Below are 27,645 nucleotides of genomic sequence, written 5' to 3'. Positions count from 1 at the left end.
CCTTCACAGAGATGTGTTTGAGGGTTGGGGGGGGGGGTGCATTTGACAGTATGACAGTAAGTATTGGTTCTCTGTTGTCCCACCATCCTCCACGTTATATCTAAAGCAAACTAGTACTTTGCCAATGCAGAGCAAAGTTACAGGTTTGTTTAAAGCCCCCCTCCCTAGCAGCACATAGTCACCTTTGCCATTCTGCCCTGCCAAGTTGCCATGTTCAGCTGCCATGAACAAAGAAAATACACATTACTTCTGGGAATTAACATGGAGAGTAACCCATTCATCTTCCTTTCATGTGACAGCATTGGTGCTTGAATCTTCTAGTCAAAAAACACGACCGCTGCTTATTCCAGTGTCTGAGAAGTCATTGGTGGATGTACCTGCTTTGCCATCCCAAGAGCAGATTGCACCTTTTGGAAGTCTAGAAAAAGAATCAGAGAATGATCAGAGAAAAGATGAAAACAAAATAATTGAAGATACTCTTTCTGCTACAAATGATGTTCATACAACAGCTGTAAATGGCAAATCCAAAGATTCTCAGCAAGAAAATGTTGCACATCAAGCAAACAAGGAAAATGCAAAAAGCAGATCGCAGGTGCCTGCGGGTGAACAACCCACGAATGTCAGGATCTCTCTTGGAGCTAAAGAGTTTAAAGAAAGTAAAAACATAGAATCTTTTACTTTAATAGACAAAGAACAAATTGTAAAGCTTAAGACAGAAGCAGGCTCCACAGGTGATGCTGTAGTAACTGAAGATGAACAGACCAGGCGTGTTACATTTGATGGTGAATACCAATACAAACATTTTGAACACTATGAGCCACAAGAAGATGATGGTGTGGGTGGGCCAACAGAAACACCTTTGTTATCTTATGAAAAACATAAAATTCAGGCATCAGATGCAACTGCTTTTGAGAACGATTCTACTACTTTTTCAGATGCAAAGACAGCTCCATATAAAGAGGAGGGCGAAGTCCCAGTTGACATGGGTCATGCTACACCCATAAAGCAAGAAACAAGTATTCTAACAACATTGGGAGACACATTCTTTGCTATCATTAGTGGAGGGGAATGCACGCAAGATGTCACCTATCCAGGCAGAACTAATTTAGAGGAACAAGAAAATTATGATGAACCAAGTGAAGAGTTAGAAGATACGCACCTATACTTACTTGGCATAGAGAAAAGCAACATGCCTAAAAATGAACTTTTAAAGAATGTTGATGATGATGTAGTTCTGGATTACAAGGGGTCTTCAGACAATGAACATGCAAAGAGTGATTCCCAAGTGCCAGATAGTGAGCAATCTAATGGCATATATCAGAAAGGAGCTAACAATTCTAAAGAAAGCAAACACACAAAATCATTTACTCTGATAGACAAAGATAAGATTGTAAACTTAAAAACAGAAGCAGGCTCAACAGGTGATGCTGTAGTAACCGAAGACGAAGAGACCAGGCTTGTTACATTTAATGGTGAATACCAATACAAACATTTTGAACACTATGAGCCACAAGAAGATGATGGTGTGGGTGGGCCAGCAGAAACACCTTTGTTATCTTATGAAAAATTTAAAATGCAGGCATCGGATGCGACCGCTTTTGAGAATGATTCTACCACTTTTTCAGATACAAAGGTGGCTCTATTCAAAGAGGAGGTCAAAGTTTCAATTGATATGGGTCATGCTACACCCATAAAACAAGAAACAAGTATTCGAACAACATTGGGAGACACATTCTTTGCTATCATTAGTGGAGGGGAATGCACACAAGATGTCACCTATCCAGGCAGAATCAATTTAGAGGAACACGAAAATAATGGTGAACCAAGTGAAGAGTTAGAAGATACGCACCTATACTTACTTGGCATGGAGAAAAGCAACATCCCTAAAATTGAACATTTAAAGAATGTTGATGAAGTTCTGGATTACAATGGGTCTTCAGACAATGAACACGCAAAGAGTGATTTAGAAGTGCCAGATAGTGAGAAAGCTCATAGTATATATCAGAAAGGAGCTAAAAATTCTAAAGAAAGCAAACACACAAAATCATTTACTCTGATAGACAAAGATAAGATTGTAAACTTAAAAACAGAAGTAGGCTCAACAGGTGATGCTGTAGTAACTGAAGATGAAGAGACCAGGCTTGTTACATTTGATATTAATTATCAAGACAAAGATTTTGAACCTTATGAGTTGCAAACAGAAGAGGATATTGCAAAGCCAACAGAAACGCCTTTGTTGTCTTATGAAGAATTTAATATAAGGTCATCAGATCAAACATCTTTTAAAAATGATTCTACCTCCATCACTGGATTAGAAGCAATGGCATCCCCATCCAACGAGGAGGTCGGATTCTCAGTTGACATGGGCCATGCTACCCCCATAAAGCAAGATAAGAGTATTCTAACAACATTGGGAGACACATTCTTTGCTATTGTCAGTGGAGGGGAACACACACGGGATATCACTGATCTAGATGGAACTGATTCATTTGAACAAGAAATTGGCATTGAAACAAGTGAAGAGGTAGAAAAAGATAAGAACTTGTACTTACTTGGCATGGAGAAAAGCAACAAGTATGAAAATGAACAATTAGAACTCCATTTTGATGAAGATACACTTGTTCTAGGAGAAGAGGGATTACAGGAAATTGAACAAAATATCAATATTACTGCAAACAACGTATCTGAAAACACAGTAAATATATCTTCAAGTGATGGAACACCTCGTGCCAAAAGTAGTACCGATACAGATTCTGTACAAGTAGGTCTAGATGTACAGAACCAACCTGAATTTCTAAATGTAAAAGAAAGGTCAAAATCAAAGGCAGAGGCAGTGGATTCTGAGATCAGTGAAAATACGAAAGAAGAAAGGAATGTTGGAGAGCCAGCAAAAAAATCTTTATCTGATGAAAAATCTGATATGTCGTCATCATCACATCAGACAGCTTTTGAGGATGATTCTAGTGCCAGCATTTCATCAAAATCAAAGGAATCCCCATCCAAAGAGGAGATACAAGTCTCTGTTGACATGGGTCATGCCACAACCATAAAGCAAGAAAATAGCATTCGAACAACATTGGGAGACACATTCTTTGCTATTGTCAGTGGAGGGGAATGTACACAAGATGTCACTGACTTAGACAGAAATGATTCAGAACAAGAAGATGATGAACCAAGTAAAGAGGTAGAAAAAAGTAACAACTTGTACTTACTTGGCATGGAGAAGAACAGGCGTGAAAATGAACATTTAGAACCTCCTTTTGAGGATAATACAGTTGATCTAGACGATGGATTATGGAAAACCTTGCCAGCTGTTGATGGAGATAAAGATTTAACATTTGAGCAAAAGATCAATATTATTGCAAACAAGAGTAGTACTGATTCTGTACAAGTAGAACCAGATGTATCAAAGCCACCTGAAAATATAAGTGTGACACAAGCATCTGATTTAAAAACTGAAGGAGTAGATTCTAAGATCAGTGAAAAAACTACAGAGGAAAGCCGAACGCCCACCAAAACAAGTGGTGCAAAGGAAGTAAATGTTGATCACAGTGATAAGCCAATACCAGAAGATTTGCAAGAAAACAAAGACATTAAATTAAAGGATTTAGGAAAGCCAAGCCTATTAGAGAAATCCAACCTGGGAAGCCCTAACAGTAATCAAGACCAGACTGAAGTAGTTAAACAGGACAAACGTCCTTCATTGACTTCAGAGTTTCCAGCAGATATCAAATCGGCAAGTGATTCTCTTACTGCTGATCATCCAAGAGAAGTGGAAGATTCACAGGTGCAGTCTTCAGATCAATTTGTTAAAGAAACAGAATCTCCAAAAGAAGGAGATGATGAAGAAAAAATAAACGTAAAGCATTGTAATCCTGCAGACAAACAAGCATTAGAAAAGTTACCAGTTATGGATATAGATGTTCTAGTGCACAAAGACAGTACTGTACATTCATTTGTTGACCCAAGTGAGACCAACAAGAAAACCGAACATGAGCAGCTCTATTCAAGTTATCAGGAGGAAAAACGAGAGCCAATAGATACTAAAGGTGCAGACAATTTTAATGTAGGGTCAACAGATTCTACTTTAAGCAATCAGGATCTTGCAGAAAAAGCTGCTGTAGATGCCGAGCGTCCCCCAGGGACTATTGATAAAGGAGAAAAAGGCCATAAAAATGTAGATGGTTTTCTGGAAGATGAGAATACCACAAGTGATAAGCCAGCTGAAGAAATTCTTGCAGAAACTGAGAAAGACACTAAGGTAGATCCTAAAGTATCTGAGGAATCTGATCTTGGCCAAGAATTAAACCGTTCTCTAGAAAGTAAGGACACAAGCAAGCAAGAAAATCAAGATTCACTTCAAGTAAACTCAGGCATTGTGACAGAAACAAATGTGGAGAAAATCGGTGAAGTAAATGTAGGACCAGTCGTGATTACGGACGATCCAATTAAGAAAAAAAACAATTCTGATATTTTAGATACCAAAATAGAAAAAGAGACAGCAACTCTTGAGGTGTTAAGTAAAGCTAAAATAACCAAGCAAGATAAACAGGAAGACATCTCTGACAAGACTAATGACAAAATAGCTCGTATAGGAAAGAATGAACCATTCGCCGGAGAGCTTCCTGACGATTCAATACCTCTAATGAACAATGCTGTTCAGGAAGCAACTTATGTTGAAAACATTAAAGTCTTGAGTATTATGAGGGAGTATTTGAATGAGATGCGTATTGCACAGTTCACAAAGTACCTTGGTCCAGGCAACATCATGAGTCTGGAAGCCATGTTTCAGGACTTGGACTCTAAGCTGAAGTTGGCTTGGAGGGACAGTTTACATCTGGATCATATTCACAAAGCTCTGGATCAGATTTTAGAGTTATCATCATCAAATATTCTTGATTTTGTGGAGAGTGTTTTGAATACTCAAGAAGAAACCCACGATGAAGAAATGTTTGGTGAAAAGGCAGGCTTGATAGTAGATGTCCAGAAGATCTCATTAAGGCTCAGACATAAACTTTCCACACAAAGTGACAGTTCTCTGCTTGCATCTGGATTGGTAACAGAAAAAAAAGAGGGTAAGAACGGTGTTAGACTTTATTTATTCTACAACATTGTACAGTCTTACATACCAAACAGTCATGGTCAGGCTCGGATACAGTAGACACTATCGCAGTAGAGAGGTTCTAACCGACCTGCAGGATAAGTACATGAGCAGGTCATCCTGGTAGAGGATGTGGTACTCAAGCACCTAAGCACTAACCGGTCTTTACCAGGGCTCCTGATGGTGGAGAATCGGCCCACCCAGAGGTGAGCAAGCTGGTAGCTGATAGAGATCAAGCATTAGAGTAGCCGAAGAACAAGCCAAAGATTGGTAAAGAGTAGTAGTGGGGAAAAGGACAATTGCAGGCACACAAGGAGCAAGATATCGGCTATAGGTTTCCTTTCTAACAGCATATATCCTTTCCATTACCACCTTTCCATTCCACATTCAGCTGTTGTGAGCAAAGAAAATAGTTGGTTATTCTGGGTTTGGAGTGTCTCTTTTGATATAAGAGTGTTGGTCAGTGGCGGCTGGTGATCAAAATTGTTGAGAGGGCGCAAACAAACTAAAAAAAACATCAAATGCAGCCACTGTGCCCATCAAACGCAGTCACTGTGCCATCGAACGCAGCTACTGTACCCATCAATTGCCAGTGTGCCCATCAATTGCCGCCACTTTGCCCATCAGTTGCCACCACTGTGCCCATCAGTTGCCGCCACTGTGCTCATCAATTGCCACCAGTGTGCCCATCAATTGTTGCCAGTGTGCTCATCAATTACCACTACTGTGCCCATCAATTGCTGCCAGTGTGCCCATCATTCGCCGCTACTGTGCCCATCAATTGCTTCCAGTGTGCCCATCAATTGCTGCTACTGTGCCCATCAAATGCTGCCAGTTTGCATCCCTCGCCCGCCTGGCACTTACCTGTCCTCCACGCTCCTTCGATGTCTTCACCCCTCCTCTGCTATGATTGGAGCCTGATAGGTGTCCAATCACAGCGCCTGTTGTTTCAGCCAATCAGGTGACAGGTAACAGACCCGAGCACCTGATTGGCTGAGAGGCGGTTCAGTTTTAGGAAATCGAATATTCATTCGCTTTCCGAACACAACGCTGAGTGAACTGCGAGCGCTCAGCATGGTGCCAACTGTTCACTTTTTTGGACACCTATGGCTTTAATCGGGTGCTTCCAAAAAATACCCCGCTGCTGTAATTCAGGTGCCCGGCGCCTGAAACGGGGATGGCAGCGGTGAACATAGATAGATTCACGCAATGCATGAATCTATCTATGGTGATAGGCAGGTGGCAGAAGAGAGGGGGCGGTGCCCATGCACCCTTTATGAACCCACCGCCACTGGTGTTGGTGCTTTTTTTATTGGCACTGTGCTGTCCCACAGGGCAGGGAAAGTCCTCTCACTAGAGCCTATACTAAGCTTCCCTTCCTTGGGCCCAGCAGCTTAATGGAGTGAGGGGTGGTGTAGGGACGTTGGCCATGCACTGCTGGGGATAGGGACATTAAAGCAAGTTTGTTTCTTTGTCCAGCATGGGCAAAGCACAGATTTCCTTTTAAAACAATTGTAAACCATTAAACGATTAGAAGACAGGGAGGATCTGGGCATTAGAACAAGTGGCGTGAGTTCATTTAGTGCACTTGGGCACTGATATCAGTAGTGTCTTGACCAATATGAGGGAGTATGTGGATGACCGTTCTGTATCTCAGGGCCACAGTAGTGAAATAGCAGCTGTCACATGGAAGCACAGCAAGCAGCGGGAATCTGACACACCTGGGAGGACCTTTCCTGACTATTCTTTAGCAGGTGAAGGGCTGGGAGAAAGCAAGTCAGAGGCACAGGCAGCAGGACAGGTAAGTATTTTTAATCGACTTTTTGATTCCTTGTTCCAGTGGTCTACTAATTCTATGCTTGTAATACCTACCCTCCCCTATGCGCTGCAATGCCTCTTTAGTAATTTAAAGCAAACCAGAACTGTGAGTTCGGATTCACTGTAACACAGGTGAGCCGGGCGTGATGTACTGTGGATGAAGGACTTCATGTTATTACGCAAGAGTTGTATTTTACTGTGTACAGAATAACACATATTTAATGGGTTTACCTAGCTCCCAACTGTCCCTGATTTGAGGGACTGTCCCTGATTGGGAACAATGTCCCTCTGTCCCTCTTTCCTCCTCATCTGTCCCTCATTTTGGTCCAATCTGTATAGTTGTATATAAAATGCACTTTTTATCTTTCAAAAAGTGTTTCCCAGCACTAAACCTTTCACCCAATTTCTAAATTTCTGCATTTGTAAATTTTAAAAGCCAATAAAAAAGGAATAGTAGTGGTAAAAAAGCCCTTGTGGGTTTAACTGACCCTTTTTTTGGTTAATTCTCCTTTAAGGGGGTGTGGCAGGGGGCCACATACGTTTACTGGTAGGTGTCCCTCAAAATGTTGGGAGCTATGGGTTTACCCTTTATCGATATTGAAAACTTAAAGGTAAACCTTTTTTCTTTTTAGCTTTGGATGGAGTGAAGAGGGATTAAAATATCAGTCGGTTTTTATAGCTGTCTGTGTCCCCGTTTTTAGGAGATTCATCCTCTCTATTTGTCCTGTTTACCATTATCATTGAAAGTAAAAGAAAATCCCAAATTTTGGGTTGTCCCCAGAAATGTAATAGAGGGGAAATCTTCCAATGTGGACATTAGTTCTGATGAGCTGTAGATCCCCAAGGAATTCCCTAATTTGCAGTGATTTCCTCTAACTCCATGTTTGGTTATGGGACATGAAGTGAAAGGTAATCTCCGATATGGGACACAGATGGTGAAAAAAAATCTGTCAGGGGTTATAACTAGGGTTGTCCCGATACCGATACTAGTATCGGTATCGGGACCGATTCCAAGTATTTGCGGGAGTACTCGTACTCCCGCAAATACCCCCGATACCAAAATAGAATACTTATCCCCCCCCGCCGCCGTTACGCCGCATCCCGCCACCGTTACGCCGCATCCCCGCTACCGCCGACTGTGTAATACGCGCCGGGAACATTACAGCTTTGAATAGCTGTAATGATTCGCGCCGCGCATAGACACTCCCCCTTGCTCGGGTGAACTGTCCAATCCCGAGCGAGGGGGAGTGTCTATACGCAGCGCGGCGCCAATCATTACAGCTATTCAAAGCTGAAATGTTCCCGGCGCGTATTACACAGTCGGCGGTAGCGGGGATGCAGGTAAGCGGGACATGGCTGGATATGGGGGGGAGACATGGCTGCATGGGGGGAGACATGGCTACATTGGGGGAAACATGGCTGCATGGGGGGAGACATGGCTGCATGGGGGGAGACATGGCTGCATTTGTGGGGAGACATGGCTGCATTTGGGGACACATTTAAAAAAAGTATCGGTATTCGGTATCGGCGAGTACTTGAAAAAAAGTATCGGTACTTGTACTCAGTCCTAAAAAAGTGGTATCGGGACAACCCTAGTTATAACCCTCGTTGCTCTATCCAAAATGAAAACAAAAATTGCCTATAGTTCTACTTTAAGTTTTAATGGTTTGGCCATGGCTTCTGCTTATCCACATGACCAACCACAGCTACAAATGCTTTTGCAACCATGGCGGCCATGAATCGAGAGACTTTCCCCTGAGAACAATAGATGGTATGGAATCTGTGTGTAGAGTTATCATCAGAATTCGATGACAGTGGCACATGCCAATACAGTGGAACCTCGGATTGCCAGTAATGCGGTTAATGAGCGCTTCGCAATACGAGCACTGTAGTTTGAAACTCGGGTGTTGTCTCGCAAAATGAGCAGGATTCAGGCCAAAGCGTTGTGCAGTACCGCGTTTGGCCTGAGGTGGGGGGCGCCGTTTGGCCGAAGGGCGCTGTTCGGAAATGCTCAGAAAGACTTGGAAATACTCCATCCCTGAGCCTTTCCAACGTTTGTTGAGGTCAGCCGAAATGTCCTCGGGCCTTTCTGGCTGTTTCCGAGGCTCTCCGGCGCTCCCCACCTCTGGCCACATGCGGTACTGCACAACGCTATTGCATAACGATATTGCATGCCATTGAAGTTAATGCGGAACAAATTATTTTTGCTTCCATGCTTTGATATGCGAGTACTTTGGATTACGAGCATTCTCCTGGAACGGATTATGCTCGTAATCCAAGGTTCCACTGTACTTATATTTCATGTACTGTGAGAGAGAAACTGTAGGGCACAAGCACTGTGCAGAACTACAGAGGTGTAAGTAGAGTCTCTGCATTTGGCTGCATAAGGCTGTGCATGCTTCTAACAACAAACACCCCAAATTCTGCCCCATCCTCATATGTGGGGGTACTTGGGCCTGGAAATGGCCAGCTCAGGTACCTAATGCCGCATTACGGGGAGGCAGGGTAACGTTTCATACATTTCCACATACGCAGAAGTATCAGGTATTTATTGCGGCTCCAGTGGTGGGGAAGCATGGTGAAGACAATAGAGATTAAAAACTGCCAGTAGTGCTCCTTTTGAATGGCCTCAAATTGCACAAAAAATGTGCAGGCATAATCTTTGGATCCACATCGCAACTGGATTGCAAGTTCATTTTGTACCATGCGATCCGGTGCAGGCAAACTGCACTGCATTTGTGATGCATTTGAGGTGTCGTTAACTTTGTAATAATACCCTCAGTGTGATTGCAATCCGGTGTGGGAAACACAGGGATCGCTGCATTTTCTGCACCACATGTGTAAACCTAGGCTAAATATGCTTTGCTGATCCTCTTTATCTCAATGCATGTCACTTGGATAGTCTGAAAACAGATTCTGCTGTCATATGGACACCTTAATGCAGGGATGTCAAACTTAATTTCATCACGGGCCACATGAGCAGAATGCCGGTTGTATTGGGTGTATGCTACATGCAGAGTTCAGGAGTGCGCTATGTACAGAGTGCAGAGTTCAGGGGTTTGCTTTGTAACGAGTGCAGGGTTTAGGGGTGCTCAACCCCAATGGGGTTCTGCCTTACTACGGCTGCAAAACTGAGTGAAAGGGCCACATGACATGGTCTGGAGGGCCAGATTCGGCCCGAGGGCCTTGTGTTTGACATATGTGCCTTAATCCTTTTATAATCTTTAGCCAAGGCTGCCATGGGAGCAGTGTTATTGCAGTATTAAACCCAAAAGCAAACCTTTATTATATTGCAGCTTACCAATTGTTAGATGTAAAGGCTGCATTCATTTTCATGTACTTCTCCTTTTAATTTATTTATGGCTAGTAAGAGTTACCCTTTTCAAAATTCAAAATAATAACGTATTTTGGTAACACTAACATGATAATAAATGCAAAGTGTGAATTTTATTGACATGTCCACTTTAATTCTTTCCATAGAGAAGCCAACCTCTGATGAAATGAATCCAGAGGAGGAGAAATCAGATCCAGAGCCTGTCGCCAACAAAGAGGAGTCCACAGTGACTCCAGAAGAACTGCCACCAAAAGTGGAGTCTACAGTGATTCAAGAAGAAATGCCACCAGAAGAGGACTCCACCGTAAATCAGCCACCAGAAGAGGACTCCACCGTAAGTCAGCCACCAGTAGAGGACTCCACCATAAATCAGCCACCAGTAGAGGAGTCCACCATGAATCAGCCACCAGTAGAGGAGTCCACCATGAATCAGCCACCAGTAGAGGGGTCCACCGTGAATCAGCCACCAGTAGAGGAGTCCACCGTGAATCAGCCACCAGTAGAGGAGTCCACCGTAAATCAGCCACCAGTAGAGGAGTCCACCGTAAATCAGCCAACAGTAGAGGAGTCCACCGTAAATCAGCCAACAGTAGAGGACTCCACAATGAATCGGCCACCAGTAGAGGACGCCACAATGAATCAGCCACCAGTAGAGGACGCCACAATGAATCAGCCACCAGTAGAGGACTCCACAATGAATCAGCCACCAGTAGAGGATCTCACAGTGAGTCAGCCACCAGTAGAGGAGTCCACAGTGACTCCAGAAGAAGTGCCTCCAGTAGAAGCGTCCACATTGAATCAGCTGCCAGTAGAGGAGTCCACAGTAATTCCAGAAGAAGTGCCATCAGTAGAGGAGTCCACAGTGAATCAGCTGCCAGTAGAGACAGAGGTTGTCCTTCCCACCCAGGACTCCCTGGATCACATACCGCATAAGCCAGATGAAGCCGTTTCCCAGAATGAAGAGGATGTTGACATAGGTAAGAGTCACAATCTCATTCCGATCACATTTTTGATAATGATTTCTTTAAGGCTGGGCTGCTGAGGGTATGTACAAAGTGGTGATCGGGTGAATTGGCTGTTGCGGTTCATTTTGGTTACTGCAAAATAGTTACACCCCATAGTGTTTAATGAATTGGGTCACCTTTGTTGCTCCTATTTCATCTATTGACAGCAGTTTGCAGAAACGTTGCTTTGCTGTAATCAGGGAAAAACAGCGGGTTCATTTTAACGTCAACTCCACAGGTAATTTTATTCTTACTTTAACTTTGCTCTGCTGACAATCTGTTTGGCCACTAGAAGTAGAGAGTACAAGTCCCGTATAATGTAAATTGATCACCGGGGGGGGGGGGGGGGGGGGGGGGGGCTGTTTTTCTTCCTCAACAAAAGTGCATTTACTTTTTAGGTTGTCTTTGACCAATATGCTTATCAACTGTTATCTATGATTTCTGACTTGTATTTGTTTATATGTAGATGATAATCTCTTAGGTTTTCTCATCTCTGGACTAAAATGTATAACCCACAATTGTTACTCTTTGTTTAGATGCTGCTTTAGAAGGAGACAGACTTGAAGAACCCCAAGAATCTGAATCCTGGCTTACATCAATACTGCAAACCTTCTCCAGCATGGGCAGTGCCCTGCTTTCAGCCAAGAGCTCTCTGGGTCCTGTTGGAAGCCTGGTGAGTACAATATACATATCTTCTTGTCAATGGGTTAGAACAAACTTTAGGGGGTCCGTACTGTGGCCATTGGGAGTAGAAATTGTCCTGACGTCTGTGGGAGTAAACAATGCTTTTTTGGTATTAGGCGGAAGAATAGTGCCTTATTGGTGTCGGTGGGAAGCAAAGCGCCCCATTGTTATTGTCAGTGGGAGGCATAGTGCCCCACCATTAGTATCCATGGGAGAAATGGTGCCCCATCATTGGTGTCAATGTGAGTAATACTGCCCCATCATTAGGAGGAATAGTGCCCCATCATTGGTGTCATTGGGTGGAATAGAGCCCCATCATTGGTGTCATTGGGAGAAAATATAAACACATTTATACCGCGCTGTCAAAAATGTTGCGTCTATAGCAGCCAGCACAACAATAGATCAAATTGCAAAATGTGACAAATGGGTAAAAAAGTGCAGCGCTAACAAGTGACCAATTAATGAACTACTTTAAATATGAATAAACTGAAGTGATAAACTTAGTAAAGAAATATCCACTAACATATGTTTGAAGAAAATGTCCTTCGATACAAGGAAAATAATAAAGTGCAATGTCCAAAGTGATCAGTAACAATCATTAACTTGATATGTGATTATTTATTTTGATTAAACTTTGATAGTATATGCCTTCCTTTTTCTTTTAATGGTGGGATTGAATACCTGATTCTACTGAATCCCTTACTTCCAAATACCCCCTTGGAGGTTGCATCTGGACCGAGAATCTGTTATCACCGGGATACATCATACTGCAAAGTCTGATTGGCTCACTGCGTGTACACCTACCTGAGTCCAATCTTTCCGGTAAGCTTTTTGGGGTCTTCGGTGGTGGATCCACTATCAAAGTTTGATCGTAATAGATGGTCACATATCAAGTTAATGATTGTCACTGATCACTTTGGAAATTGCACTTTATTATTTTCCTTGTATCTAAGGACATTTATGTTTCAAACATATGTTAGTGGATATTTCTCTACTAAGTTTATCACTTCAGTTTATTCATACAGTAAAACCTTGGTTTGAGAGTAACTTGGTTTGAGAGCGTTTTGCAAGACAAGCAAAATTTTTTAATACATTTTGCCTTGAAATACAAGCGATGTCTTGATATAAGAGTAGCGTCATGTCACAACTGAGTATAAAAAAGAAGAGAGGAGCCTCCAAGTAGTAATATGGTTACATTTAATGAAGGCACAACATTTAGCAACTTATTGCTACACTCAGAGGTGCCTCTCTTCTCTTTTATACCCTGTAAAAAAAATGCTTTGATATACAAGTGCTTTGGACTACAAGCATGTTTCTGGAACAAATTATGCTTGCAATCCAAGGTTTTACCGTATTTGGAGTTGTTCATTAATTGGTCACTTGTTAGCGCTGCACTTTTTACCCATTTGTCATTGGGAGGAATAATGCCCCTTTTTTGGTGTCAGTGGGAAGAATGGTGTATTGTATCAGTGGAAGGAAAAGTTCCCCAAATGCCAGAAGGAGGCAAGCAAATGGCTGCATCCTTGCCCCCAGGCCGCAGTTTAGAGACCACTGGGTTAGAAGATGACATATTACTGATTTCATAAACCAGCGCAAACAATGACAGTGTTTAAAATGCAATAAGCAACACATTTGATTTCCGTTTTCTGAAATGGCATCAGCTAAGATATTCTTTGTCATGAATCCAATGCACTTCTCTCAAGCCACTTAGAACAAGCTAAAGCTCATGTGATCTGAGACTAACAGGATCATAGTGAGTGTTTAGCATTATTGGAGACTGTAGAGTGTCATTCTTTTCGGTCACAGAGGACTTGTCTGGCACAGCTCCAGTGAAATGCGATGGAAATTGAATGTATAATTGCACCCTGGCCAAGGCCTGTTGTTTACAGCTCTGGTTGGCTTGGCTGAGATCACCTCCGTTACAGTTTTTCTTATTTTACTGGTCCTAGCCTGGCTTATAATTTGTGGAATTGTGTAAATAAGCTTCTGTATAATGATTGTATTCTAACAAAATGAAAATGTGGCCAGTGAAGATGCAGCCACCTCTTTGCTTCTGTCACCTATAAACGTAAGTCTACTGTGTCTAATGATAAATCCAAGTCTGACCCTCACATTATATACTTGGTAAATCCAAAGGTCATTGGACAGTCACATTGTAAGATTTGTAGCCAGCTGTAGATGTTTAAGACAAGTTCTCTTTAGGCTTAGGCAGCAGGGTCACTGGGACACAACTAGATTCTCTTAGCCAGATTCAGATAGACTGGCTTAATTTTGAGGCGGCGTAGCGTATCGCATATACGCTACGCCGCCGTAAGTCAGAGAGGCAAGTGCTGTATTCACAAAGCACTTGCCTCCTAAGTTACGGCGACGTATCGTAAATGGGCCGGCGTAAGCGCACCTAATTCAAATGATGAACAGGGGGGCGTGTTTTATGTTAATGACTAGTGACCCGATGTGATTGACGTTTTTAAGGAACGGCGCATGCGCCGTTCGTGGACATATCCCAGTGTGCATTGCTCCAAAGTACGCCGCAAGGACGTATTGGTTTCGACGTGAATGTAAATTACGTCCAGCCCTATTCACGGACGACTTGCGCAAACAACGTAAAATTTTAAAATTTTGACGCGGGAACGACAGCCATACTTAACATTGGCTAGGCCAGCTATTTGTTCGACTAACTTTACGCCGGAAAAAGCCTTACGTAAACGACGTAAAAAAATGCGCCGGGCGCACGTACGTTTCTGAATCGGCGTATCTAGCTCATTTGCATATTCTACGCCAAACTCAACGGGAGCGCCACCTAGCGGCCAGCGTAAATATGCACCCTAAGATACAACGGCGTAGGAGACTTACGCCGCTCGTATCTTATTCTAATTTAAGCGTATCTGGTTCCCAGAATACACTTAAATTTACGACGGCGTAGATTCAGAGTTACGACGGCGTATCTACTAAACGTCTCTGAATCTAGCTATCTGTATATACAATACCTGGGTAATCCAGCAGGAGGAGGTTGTTTCACAAGAATGGAGAAAATGTATATGAAATTGGAAGAATTTCACATTTGAAGGACAGAAACTTGTTTTTTGCTGACTTAGAATACACAAGGGGGAGAAGGAAGTTAAGAAATCCAAGGAAGCTTCTAAAGCTTTGTCTTTCCTTTTGGAAAAGTACCTTTACTCACAGTGCAATAATGGCCTTAATGTGTGTGTTTTTGATTGTATTGCTGTAGAACATGGGAAGGGAACCTTTGAGGGCTATCTCAAAAACATGGAAGAGATCAAAGATCATCAGGGTGTGGCACATTTTAGAAAAAGAAAATAAAGTGAACTAGCAAGACCCCCAAAAAGCAAGGATGGCATGAAGAAAACTTGTATAATAAAATGTTACTGTAAAAATGTAAACTTAGGGGTATATTTATCAAAAAACTTGCATAGCAATTCACCCAGTGAAAGTGCAAGTATATTCGTTTTGTATAAATGGGACAAAAAGCAAATGTTATGTCCCATACACAGGGCCGATCCGCCCTATAGGCTCACTATGCAGTCCGCGGAGGGCCCCCCAAATTACTAGAGGCCCCACCTGGTGAGAAGTCATTTTCGGCTCCTCACCCTGCTTCTCAACTCGCTGGCTGCATGGGAGAAGAGGTAAGAAGTCAGCACCCCCCGCTTCTTGTCATTTCCGACATCAGAACACCCCCTCCCCCTGCTTCTCAACTAATCTTTAATGTGACTGTCGGCAGCGCCCCCCTGCTTCTCAACCTCAACTTTAATGTGACATGTCATTTTGCTTAGGGCCCCAGGGAGGTCAGGATCGGCACTGCCCATACACACAATCGGAAAATCTGACAAGAAAAGTCCGATGTGAGCTTTTGAACGGAAATTCCGACCGTGTGTAGGTTCCATCGGACTTTTGCTGTCGGAATTTCTGCCAGCAAAAGATTGAGAGCTGGAAAATCCCATCGTCTGTAGCAATTCCGACACGTGATCAGAAGCATTGAACTTCATTTTCTCGGCTCGTCGTAGTGTTGAACGTCACCGAGTTCTTTACGGTCAAAAGTTCAGAGAAGTTTTGTGTGACCGTGTGTATGCAAGCCAAGCTTGAGCAGAATTCCGTCGGAGAAACCGTCCAAGATTTTTTCCGATGGAAAATCCGATCGTATGTACGGGGCATTAGGCTATTTCCTTTGCTGGACAAGCATTTTTCATTAAATTAAAGTTGGCTACTCGATGGTGCAATCATAGGAAATTACTGTGATCTTTAGCACCATCTACTGGCCAAATACAATGTTTTCCATTTTGAATACAGATACAGGGCAATGGCCAGGGTTTAGTTGTATATAGGGCAGTCTAGAGATATCAGTAGTATGTTGGGCAGTGTAAAGAGGTCAGTAGTATGTAGGGCAGAGTACAGGGGTCAGCAGGGCAGACTCTAGGGGTCAGCAGGGAAATGTTCAGGGGGTCAGCATGGTAGCATACAAGGGTCAGCAGGGCAGTGTATAGGGCCAGCAAGGCAGTGTACAAGGGTCAGCAAGGCAGAGTAAAGGAGACAGCGGGGCAGGGTGAGCCGGGCAGTGTACAGGGAGTCAGCAGGTCAGTGTATAGGGTTCAGAAAGGCAGGTTAAGAACGACAGTGTACAGGTGGGTCAGTAGTCTGTAGGGAGAGTGCAGTCTTCTCTATGTGCAGAGCGGCATAGGGAAGCGCCAGTGACACATTTCTAGTTTATAGGGTTGTCCCGATACCGATACTAGTATCGGTATCGGGACCGATACCAAGCATTTGCCCGAGTACTTGTACTCGGGCAAATGCTTCCGATGCTTCACCTGATACTTGTACTGTCGGCAGTGATCAGTGCGTGGGGAAGTTACAAGCACCGATCACCGCTGATTTTAAAGCAGCTGAAAGCCGCCGTGTATCCTGCTGTGTATCCCGTCGTGTATCCCGTGTATGCCGCCATGTATCCCATGTATGCCGCCGTCTATCCCGTGTATGCCGCCGCGTATCCGCGTATCCCGTGTATCCCGACTCCTTACTGCTCCGAATGGACAGAGTCAGTGATCACTGACTCTGTCCATTCACATAACTGAAACATCGTAACCTGTGTTTACAAATGTTTCAGTTTATGAGAAAGGGACGGGGGAATCTGTGTCCCTAGTCCCTTTCCCTGTCTCAAAGGGAAGATGTCAGAGGTCTGTTAAGACCCCTGATATCTCACCAAAGCCCCCCCCCCCCAACAGGGCTGAAAAAATAAATAAAAAAATAAAGATTAAAAAAACAAAACAATAAAAAAAATGATGTAGAAAATAAAAAAATTAAAGAAAAAACACACTGACATGGTCAACCCCCCCCCCTTTTAAAAAAGTAAGCATTATAAATAAAAAAAATTGTAAAAGAAAAAAAAAAGAAAAAAATTAAAAAAAAAATTGTTAAAGATAAAAAACATACTGACACATGTGCCGCTGTCACATGAGATTTAAAAAAAAAGTATCGGTATTCGGTGTCGGCGAGTACTTGAAAAAAAGTATCGGTACTTGTACTCGGTCTTAAAAAAGTGGTATCGGGACAACCCAAAGTGTTAAAAAGTATTAAATGTAAAAAAATATAAAAAATGAAAATAGAAAAAGGACCATTATGGTTTTCCTTTTAGAATGGGAATCCTCAGTGTGGTTTGTTCAGATTTGATGACATAATAATCTACTGGTGAAAGTGATGATCAGTCTCTGGGATGACGAAGGAAGGGATATGCTGGAGGATCTGTTGTCTGGGAGTCGGCAGAGTGTGTAGGATGATTCCTTTCACCAATTTCCCTAACGATCTGCTTCATTGTATGGAATGAAGACGTGTGAATCTCATGTTCCCTCTCTGCAATGTTTGTATTGCAGCAAACCACAAAAAACAAAGGCAATGGAGCTTTAGAGAAACGGGCTAAATCTGGGTACACACGGGCTGAAAATCAGTTGAAAATGGTTGGTTTGGCGGGAACCGGCCGAGTTTTGGCCGCGTGCGCAGCTCCTCATCCAACAGAAGCCGATCTCCTGACTTACTTCTGTAGAAGGGGCATGCTGGAAAACCAGCATCCGATTGGCTGCCAGATTTCAGTACCCCACATTACTTAAAACCAAACTCATTCCGTTTTTCGTCTTCAGCTCCTCTCCTGTACTACATACGCTCTACGATCGGCACGGGAACGCGCCTAATTTAAATGATTCCCGCCCCCTACGGGATCATTTGAATTGCGCGCGCTTACGCCAGGCATTTTGCCGGCGCGCCCGCGCAATTTACGGAGCTTCTGCTCCGTGAATCGAGGGCAGCGCAAAAAAATTGCGGGGGCGCAGGGCAAAAACGTTGCCCTGCGCCTCCGTAAAAAAAGCGCAATTGTTACTGAATCCGGGCCACTGTGAGCATCTAAGGCCTAGTACACACGAGAGGATTTATCCGCGGATACGGTCCACCGGACCGTATCCGCGGATAAATCCTCTCGAGGATTTCCACGGATTTGGATCCGATGGAGTGTACTCACCATCGGATCGAAATCCGCGCCGAAATCCCCTCGCGATGACGTGTCGCGCCGTCGCCGCGATGATGACGCAGCGACGTGCGCGACGCTGTCATAAAAGGAATTCCACGTATGCGTCGAATCATTACGACGCATGCGGGGGATCCCTTCGGACGGATCGATCCGGTGAGTCTGTACAGACCACCGGATCGATCCGCGGGAGCCAATTCAAGCGGATAGATTTGTAGAGATGTCTACAAATTTTTATCTGCTGGGATTGGGAAATTTCCGCGGATAAATATCCGCAGGAATGTACACACCATAGAATCTATCCGCTGAAACCGATCTGCTGAGATTTTTCAGCGTGTGTACGGGGCCTTACAGTGTGTAATAGAAGCTGCAGCAAGTCACAGAGCCCTGGCTGGAAGACACCTCCAGCATCATTTAGCACTTTCCTCCCCAGCCTGACTGTCCCTGGCTCACCCCTTTCATTCACTGGATTACATTACTTTCTATCATGGGGCTCAGCATCAAATGTGGTTGTTATCTAGGATGGTCTGCATACAAATACAGTCTGCTCAGAAACACCCACTCATTCAGACTGATATCCACACATCAAGGCAGGGCGCTGTGCTGTTTTACGGAAGCTATGTACACCACTTTATTGGCCCCGCCTATCAGCCATGATCTGCCTGCATTGCATAGAGAAGCACAGAGACCCAGAGATGATGTCATAGGGTCTAAAATAGAAAAGGTATTATTGTAAGATTGTATTAGTATGTTGATGAGGAGAGAAGGGGGAACCAAGGAAAGTAAAATATAAAACCGATTAAATACTTATCTTTAAAGTGTTACTAAACCCAGGACCCTGCATTCAGTATCTCTGGTCTCCCACAGTACACAGAACATGGAAATGCAATTATTTTAGTAAATATAAACTGCTAAATACCTTTTCTCAACAGCAGTATATAGCAGTCTTGTGACTTCTATCAGTGTCTGGTTAATCACTTGAGGACCGCTGCACGCAAATATACGTCTGCAGAATGGCACGGCTGGGCATAAGGGCGTACATGCACGTCCCCTTTAAAAACCAAGCTTTGGGTCACGCGGCGTGCTCGCGACCCGGTCCTCTTCTCCGTGACCGTCCCCGCGGGAACAGCAGACCCGATCGCCGCTGGTGTCCCGTGATTGGGTCACAGAGAGGATGAACAGGGAGAGGTAAGTGTAAACAAACCTCTCCCCGTGCTTCCTAGTGTGGCTGTCACTGATCGTCTGTTCCCTGTCATAGGGAATGGCGATCAGTGATGTCACACGCTAAGCCACGTCCCCCCACAGTAAGAAACGCACATTAGGGCACACTTAACCCCTACAGCGCCCCCTTCTGGTTAACCCCATTCACTGCCAGTGTCATTTTTACAGTAATCCGTGCATTTTGTACACCACTTTTCGCTGTAAAAATGACAATGGTCCCAAAATAGTGTCAAAAGTGTCCGATGTGTCCGCCATAATGTCGCAGTCACAATATAAATCGCTGATCGCCGCCATTACTAGAAAAAAAAATGCAATAAAACTACACCCTACACTAATCAATAAACGCTTATTGCGATTTTTTTTTTTTTAACCAAAAATAGGTAGAAGAATACGTATCGGCCTAAACTGAGGGAAATTATTTATTTTTTTATATATTTTTTGGGGATATTTATTATACCAAAAAGTAAAAATGTTTTAATTTTTTTCAAAATTGTCGCTCTATTTTTGTTTATAGCGCAAAAAATTAAAATGCAGAGGTGATCAAATACCCCCAAAAGAAAGCTCTATTTGTGGGGAAAAAAGGACGACATTTTGTTTTGGGAGCCACGTTGCACGATCGCGCAATTGTCAGTTAAAACGACGCAGTGCCGAATCGCAAAAAGTGGCCAGGTCTTTAAGCTGCATAATGGTCCGGTCCTTAAGTGGTTAAATCTTGTACGAGGGGTTTTCATTCTTCCCTTAATGTCTTATGAGACTGCAGGACCTCTGTTCCTCTGTCTGGGCAGTGCTGATTGGCCCTGTGCTGATCACTTGCACTCTCCTGAGACAGAAAAAAACACTCTAGCAATACACACCAAACTGAGCATGTGCAGCTTGCCCCCAAGGCTCTATTGTATCAGAAGATAGATTGGGGACAGGGCAAGAAGGGGAGGATCAGAGAAGACGGGATCAAACAGGCTTTTTACACAATGCAGAGGATTACGCCTTAGGTTACACAGTAAGTATAACAAGCATGCTTTACTGTATATACAGACTGATTTTACTATTGTGAGTTTAGTAACACTTTAATGCCCCTTTCACAAGGGGGGGAAAACTCCACCAGGCGTCTGTCTGTGCAAAAGGGAATCTGTCCACTAATCCCCGCTGAGCAGGCATCGGATTGCTTGTCCATATCCACTCTGCTTATGAAGAGCCTATACAGACACAGCCCGCTCTCCTCTATGGATGGTCGGATGTAAACGCACCACCTGTCTGTTTACACTCGATGGCCACCTGATCCGCCAATCGGATGGGGGAACGGATCCTTATCCGTCTGTTTTACACGGATCAGATGTCGGCAGCTATCAACAGACACATTCTATTGACACCCGCCGCTCCATAGAAAGCAATGGATGGTCCGATTGGGTCCGTCTGAAAAACCGACAGGCGGACCCGATTGGTCTGCCCATGTGGAAGAGGCCTAAGATCCTAGTGGCATATATGTGCTTATATCAGTTTAAGATTTCTCAGGATGGATATAGTGTTGCTATGAATGTGGTAAAGAAAACTCGCCTGACTAGTTTTACTGGAGGCTCTTTAATCTTATTTAATTAAGACAACTAACCAATTAGGGATTTAGTGAAAGTAAATATAGATAAGATCATGTAATCCTCGGTTTTGTGTGTATAGATTGTGTACACATATTTCTGATTTCAGGAAACTGCATTGTGAGGGAAATATTGATTCACAGACCTTAAAGCGGAGTTCCACCCAAAAGTGGAACTTGCGCTTAATCCACTCCACTCGCCCCCTTATATGCCACATTTGGCATGTCATTTTTTTGGGGGGGAGTGGGGACTGCAGGAGGAGTGGGACTTCCTGTCCGGACTTCCTGTACATCAGAGTTCCCCTTTACCCCAGAGGCTACATTTTTCCCCTTACATCAGAGTCTTCTCCGTACATCAGAGTTCTCAGTGTTTCACCTTACATCAGAGTTCCCCTTTACACCAGAGGCCACAGTGTTCCCCCTTACATCAGAGTCCTCCTGTATATCAGAGTTCCCAGTGTTTCCCCTTAGATCATGGTTTCCAGAGCATCTCTTATGTTAGAGCCCCCAGAGTTCCCCCTTACATCAGAGTCTGCAGAGCCCCCCCCTTAGAGTGAAAGGGAACTCTGCGAGTTCAGATGTAAAAGGGGAACTCTGTGGATTCAGATTTAAAAGGGGAACCCTGAGGACTCTGATGTAAAGGGGAACTCTTGGTATTAACTTCATATGATCAGAAATGGTGTTTAATAGCAAAATATATGTATAGGTTATACTATAAAAAAAATTGTCGTGGGCCGCTAAAGTGTTCAGGTTTGACTTGAAGAAAAGGTGGCAACCCTATGTGTCCCTTCTCCCCAGTTCAGGTCCAATTCGCACCTGAACCGGACCCTTTTGTAACATGCGTGAACCAACTCCATTGCAAGCCGGGCACACTCGCATGTCATGCGAATTGGATGCAGGAAAATTCACATACTGTATATGTAAACCTGGACCTTTTTTTACGCATAAGGGCTCTTTCACACGCAGCAGATCTTTATTGATCCGCTCCGTTAGCCCGTTTGGCTCAGCGGTGATTCCTCCGTAAATCCCCGCTGAGCTGTCGGCGGACAGGGCGGTCCCCGCACACAGTGCAGAGACCGCCCTGTCTCTTCTCTGCTCTCCCCTATGGGGAATCAGATGAATACGGACCGTCTGTCCGTATTCATCCGTTCCGCCGGACGGAAGAAAAATAGGGGTTTCTTCCGTCCGCAAAAGCGGAGCTTTGCGGACGCGGATGGTTGCGGACGCATCATCCGCTAACGTCTGCAATCCCATAGGGATACATTACAAGTCCGTAAACAAACTTGTAATAAACGGACCGTTTGTCCGTATGTGTGAAAGGGCCCTAAGTGTGACGCACAGGTGTGAATGGGGCCTTTGTAGGATCACAGTACAGATGACTGGAGAGGGGCGAAGCACCCTTTTATTTGTAATTGTATTGAGATCTTCCCCTGTGCACAGCTGTATTGGGTGTTATAGCGTGTCAGCAATGTGAGGAGACCTGTCATTGTACTAAACTGCTGCTGGCTCAGGTGACAGCGGCACCGCCCTGGTGCCCTGCCAACCAATCACAGCGCAGCTCATAGCCTGACAGAGACCGTCTCCTCACGCAGAAGGACTCGGGCCCTTTTACACCGCTCCCAGCATGCTCTGCGGGGCGGGTCACGTGGCAGAGTTGACTTCCGGGTGTCGCTGACCAGGAACGTCAGCGCATCCGGGAGGCGCCGGGTCACACAGCGGTGACGTGTTGTTATGACAGAAGGAGAAGTGCTGAGCGGCTGACAGAACGCTGAGGAGAGTCGCCGGTGAGAGAGAAAACGTGTATATGAGAGAAAGTGTGTGCATGCAATATATATTTTTAGAAAGTGTGTATATATATATTTATTATGTGTGTGTATATAATATATATTGTGTGTATGTATATATGTCATGTTTTATGTTTTGCAATTCTGTCATTGTGTGAGAGAGGGAGAAGCTGAGAGCACTGACTGTGTGTGTGTGTGTGTGTGTGTGTGTGTGTGTGTGTGTGTGTGTGTGTAGTGTTATGTTATATGATGAGGAGACTGAGGCTGTATTACAGATGGAGGATAGACAGACAGACAGACCTGTGACTGTCATAAACTGATGTCTGACTTGGTATGACAGGCAGGAGAAATGGTGATGAGACATTCATGTATATTGTAAAGGGGGGAAATGGAAATACAGAGAGGAGGACAGACAGACTTATATTGTATTTATAGAGCTCTCTGGCTCGGTTCACATATATGTGATGTGAGAACCCGTGCAAATCCAATGTCTGTTCCCACATCGCATTTCTACCGCCGGCGGTTTACACTGCCCTATGTGAACCGCTGCGGATGTCAATAGAAAATCAATGACGCCCCCAGATCGGTTTGCATATCGCAGTGCGAACTGTCAAATGGTGCAGGAATTGGATCTCATAGGTGTGAACATCCATGCGATTCGATTCCAGTGCAGACCAAAAAAAAAGGGGGCCCTGCATCATTGTGGTGCGAATGCGACGCGAATACAGACATACAATATGTATGGCTGCATTTGGATCGCACAGACATTGCATGTGATCTGCATAGCAGTGTGCTGCGAATCGCATGCGATGTCTAACATCACACAAGTGTGAACCCGGCTCTGTGTAGAATAGTGAGCAGACTGTGTTAGGCCCCATTTGCACATGTTGGTAAAATGTCTGTCAACGCAGGGACACCTTGGAAACCATTATTTTGTATGTGTCCCCATCACACTGCAACGCAGCCTAGCGCTCAGCATGCTGCAATAAAATGTAGACGTGCCGCATTTTATCACAGCGCACCGGATCACTCTGCAATGTCAGGCCGTGCAACACATCGTACGTTTTGCACAGCCGTGGCCACAAGTTTTGAGAAGGACACAAATATTGATTTTCACAAAGTCTGCTGCTTCTGTGTTTTTAAATACAAGCATTTCAAAGTGTCAGGCTTTTATCGACAATTATATTAAAGTGGTAGTAAACCGCTGTACCTTTTTTTTTTTTTTTTTTTTTTTTTTATCCTTCAATGTAATATCATAATATGGCAGTATGCATCGTATATTATGTTAAACTTACCTGAAAACAAAGTCTTTCTAGCTCCGAGATGTCAGAGCTGCAGGTGCTCCCTTCTTCGCTTGTCTTCCTTCCGGGTTTGCGGACTCCGGCTGTGTGACTGGCCTGAGCCACAATGGTGTCGCTGCACGGGAACCGTAGTTTACAGCACAAGACTCTGAAGGAATGGCCCTGGTGGTTGTCACTAGCTGCAAGTACAGTAAATATCTCCGGTGAATGTTTAGGAGATATAATTTACACTACCCATAGGTGTGCACAGCTTATTGCATTAGGGTGTGCACCCCAAAGTGAAAGAAGTGCTAAGTGCTCTTATGACAGAGCAGGTAAGAGGGAGATCTTTTCCATCTTCCAGCTGCTCCACAGAGTGCTAATGCACATTCAGCAGATCTCCTGCCCTGTAGTAACCCCCGACTCTTCTGATCCCTCGCTCAGTAGTAAACTCCTGGCTCTGCTGATTCCTCGCTCAGTAGTAAACCCCTGGCTCTGCTGATTCCTCGCTCAGTAGTAAACCCCTGGCTCTGCTGATTCCTCGCTCAGTAGTAAACCCCTGGCTCTGCTGATTCCTCGCTCAGTAGTAAACCTCTGCTCTGCTGGTTGCTCGCTCAGTAGTAAACCTCGGCTCTGCTGGTTGCTCGCTCAGTAGTAACCCCCGGCTCTGCTGGTTGCTCGCTCAGTAGTAACCCCCGGCTCTGCTGGTTGCTCGCTCAGGAGTAACCCCCGGCTCTGCTGGTTGCTCGCTCAGTAGTAACCCCCGGCTCTGCTGGTTGCTCGCTCAGTAGTAACCCCCGGCTCTGCTGGTTGCTCGCTCAGTAGTAACCCCCGGCTCTGCTGGTTGCTCGCTCAGTAGTAACCCCCGGCTCTGCTGGTTGCACGCTCAGTAGTAACCCCCGGCTCTGCTGGTTGCACGCTCAGTAGTAACCCCCGGCTCTGCTGGTTGCTCGCTCAGTAGTAACCCCCGGCTCTGCTGGTTGCTCGCTCAGTAGTAACCCCCGGCTCTGCTGGTTGCTCGCTCAGTAGTAACCCCCGGCTCTGCTGGTTGCTCGCTCAGTAGTAACCTCGGCTCTGCTGATCTCCCGCTCAGTAGTAACCCCCGCTCTGCTGATCTCCCGCTCAGTAGTAACCCCCAGCTCTGCTGATCTCCCGCTCAGTAGTAACCCCCAGCTCTGCTGATCTCCCGCTCAGTAGTAACCCCCAGCTCTGCTGATCTCCCGCTCAGTAGTAACCCCCAGCTCTGCTGATCTCCCGCTCAGTAGTAACCCCCAGCTCTGCTGATCTCCCGCTCAGTAGTAACCCCCAGCTCTGCTGATCTCCCGCTCAGTAGTAACCCCCAGCTCTGCTGATCTCCCGCTCAGTAGTAACCCCCAGCTCTGCCGATCTCCCGCTCAGTAGTAACCCCCAACTCTGCTGATTCCCCCCCCACGCTCAGTAGTAACCCCCAGCTCTGCTGATTTCCCCCCCCACGCTCAGTAGTAACCCCCAGCTCTGCTGATTCCCCCCCCCCCCACGCTCAGTAGTAACGCCCAGCTCTGCTGATCTCCCGCTCAGTAGTAACTAGGGTTGTCCCGATACCACTTTTTTAGGACCGAGTACAAGTACCGATACTTTTTTTTCAAGTACTCGCAGATACCGATACTTTTTTTTAAATGTGTCCACAAATGCAGCCATGTCCCCCCACATATGCAGCCATGTCCCCCCACATATGCAGCCATGTCCCCCCTATATGCAGCCATGTCCCCCACATATGCAGCCATGTCCCCCCATACCTAGATGCCGCCGCCGCCACATGGGTTAAACAGCGTGCGGGGAACATCACAGCTTTCATTTGAATAGCTGTAGTATTCCCCGCTGCGTCGCGTATAGACACTCCCCCTTGCTCGGGATTGGACATATCCCGAGCAAGGGGGAGTGTCTATACGCGGCGCGGCGGGAAATACAGATTCAAATGAAACCTGTGATATTCCCCGCAAGCTGTTTAACCCATGCGGCGGCGTTGCGGTATGCGACGGGGTCGGCGGCGGCATTCGTGGCGGTGGGGGGGGTGGGTGTCAGAGTTTAGCAAGTATTCTATTTAGGTATCGGGGGTATTTGCGGGAGTACAAGTACTCCCGCAAATACTCGGTATCGGTACCGATACTGGTATCGGTATCGGGACAACCCTAGTAGTAACCCCCAGCTCTGCTGATCCCCCCCCCACGCTTAGTAGTAACACCCAGCTCTGCTGATTCCCCCCCCCCCACGCTCAGTAGTAACACCCAGCTCTGCTGATTCCCCCCCCCACGCTCAGTAGTAACACCCAGCTTTGCTGATTCCCCCCCCACGCTCAGTAGTAACGCCTAGCTCTGCTGATCTCCCGCTCAGTAGTAACCCCCAGCTCTGCTGATTTCCCCCCCCCCCCCCCCCCACGCTCAGTAGTAACACCCAGCTCTGCTGATTCCCCCCCCCCACGCTCAGTAGTAACACCCAGCTTTGCTGATTCCCCCCCCCACGCTCAGTAGTAACACCCAGCTCTGCTGATTCCTCCCCCACACTCAGTAGTAACACCCAGTTCTGCTGATTCCCCACGCTCAGTAGTAACACCCAGCTCTGCTGATTCCCCCCCCCCCACGCTCAGTAGTAACACCCAGCTCTGCTGATCCCCCCCCCACGCTTAGTAGTAACACCCAGCTCTGCTGATTCCCCCCCCCCACGCTCAGTAGTAACACCCAGCTCTGCTGATTCCCCCCCCCACGCTCAGTAGTAACACCCAGCTTTGCTGATTCCCCCCCCACGCTCAGTAGTAACGCCTAGCTCTGCTGATCTCCCGCTCAGTAGTAACCCCCAGCTCTGCTGATTTCCCCCCCCCCCCCCCCCACGCTCAGTAGTAACACCCAGCTCTGCTGATTCCCCCCCCCCCCACGCTCAGTAGTAACACCCAGCTTTGCTGATTCCCCCCCCCACGCTCAGTAGTAACACCCAGCTCTGCTGATTCCTCCCCCACACTCAGTAGTAACACCCAGTTCTGCTGATTCCCCACGCTCAGTAGTAACACCCAGCTCTGCTGATTCCCCCCCCCCACGCTCAGTAGTAACACCCAGCTCTGCTGATTCCCCCCCCACGCTCAGTAGTAACACCCAGCTTTGCTGATTCCCCCCCCCCCCCCCACGCTCAGTAGTAACGCCCAGCTCTGCTGATTCCCCCCCCCCACGCTCAGCAGTAACGCCCAGCTCTGCTGATCCCCCGCCTCAATTTTTGGCCAAAATGTATAAAGAAAAAATTGTAATTTGCAAAATGTTATAACCAAAACAAAGAAAAATGCATTT

At 45.4% G+C, this 27,645-nt stretch overlaps 1 protein-coding gene across 3 annotated transcripts in view; it reads left to right on the top strand.

Annotated features, from left to right (window-relative positions):
• Window positions 1-27,645, top strand: part of MIA3 (MIA SH3 domain ER export factor 3) — a 132,830-nt gene that overhangs the window by 34,276 nt on the left and 70,909 nt on the right. Inside the window, exons 1-3 of one of the 3 annotated variants that reach the window (XM_040351408.1) lie at window positions 200-5,075; window positions 10,400-11,230; window positions 11,794-11,930. In XM_040351408.1, the coding sequence (XP_040207342.1) occupies window positions 224-5,075; window positions 10,400-11,230; window positions 11,794-11,930 (5,820 nt within the window). In that variant the 5' untranslated portion in view covers window positions 200-223. Of the gene's footprint in view, window positions 1-199; window positions 5,076-10,399; window positions 11,231-11,793; window positions 11,931-27,645 lie in introns of those variants that run through there. The other 2 variants (XM_040351407.1, XM_040351409.1) reach the window with 2 other exon arrangements.

Source organism: Rana temporaria, chromosome 4, assembly GCF_905171775.1.
Source record: "Rana temporaria chromosome 4, aRanTem1.1, whole genome shotgun sequence".
In the NCBI taxonomy this organism is placed as follows: domain Eukaryota; kingdom Metazoa; phylum Chordata; class Amphibia; order Anura; family Ranidae; genus Rana; species Rana temporaria.
This window is presented reverse-complemented; position numbering and strand designations above follow the sequence as displayed.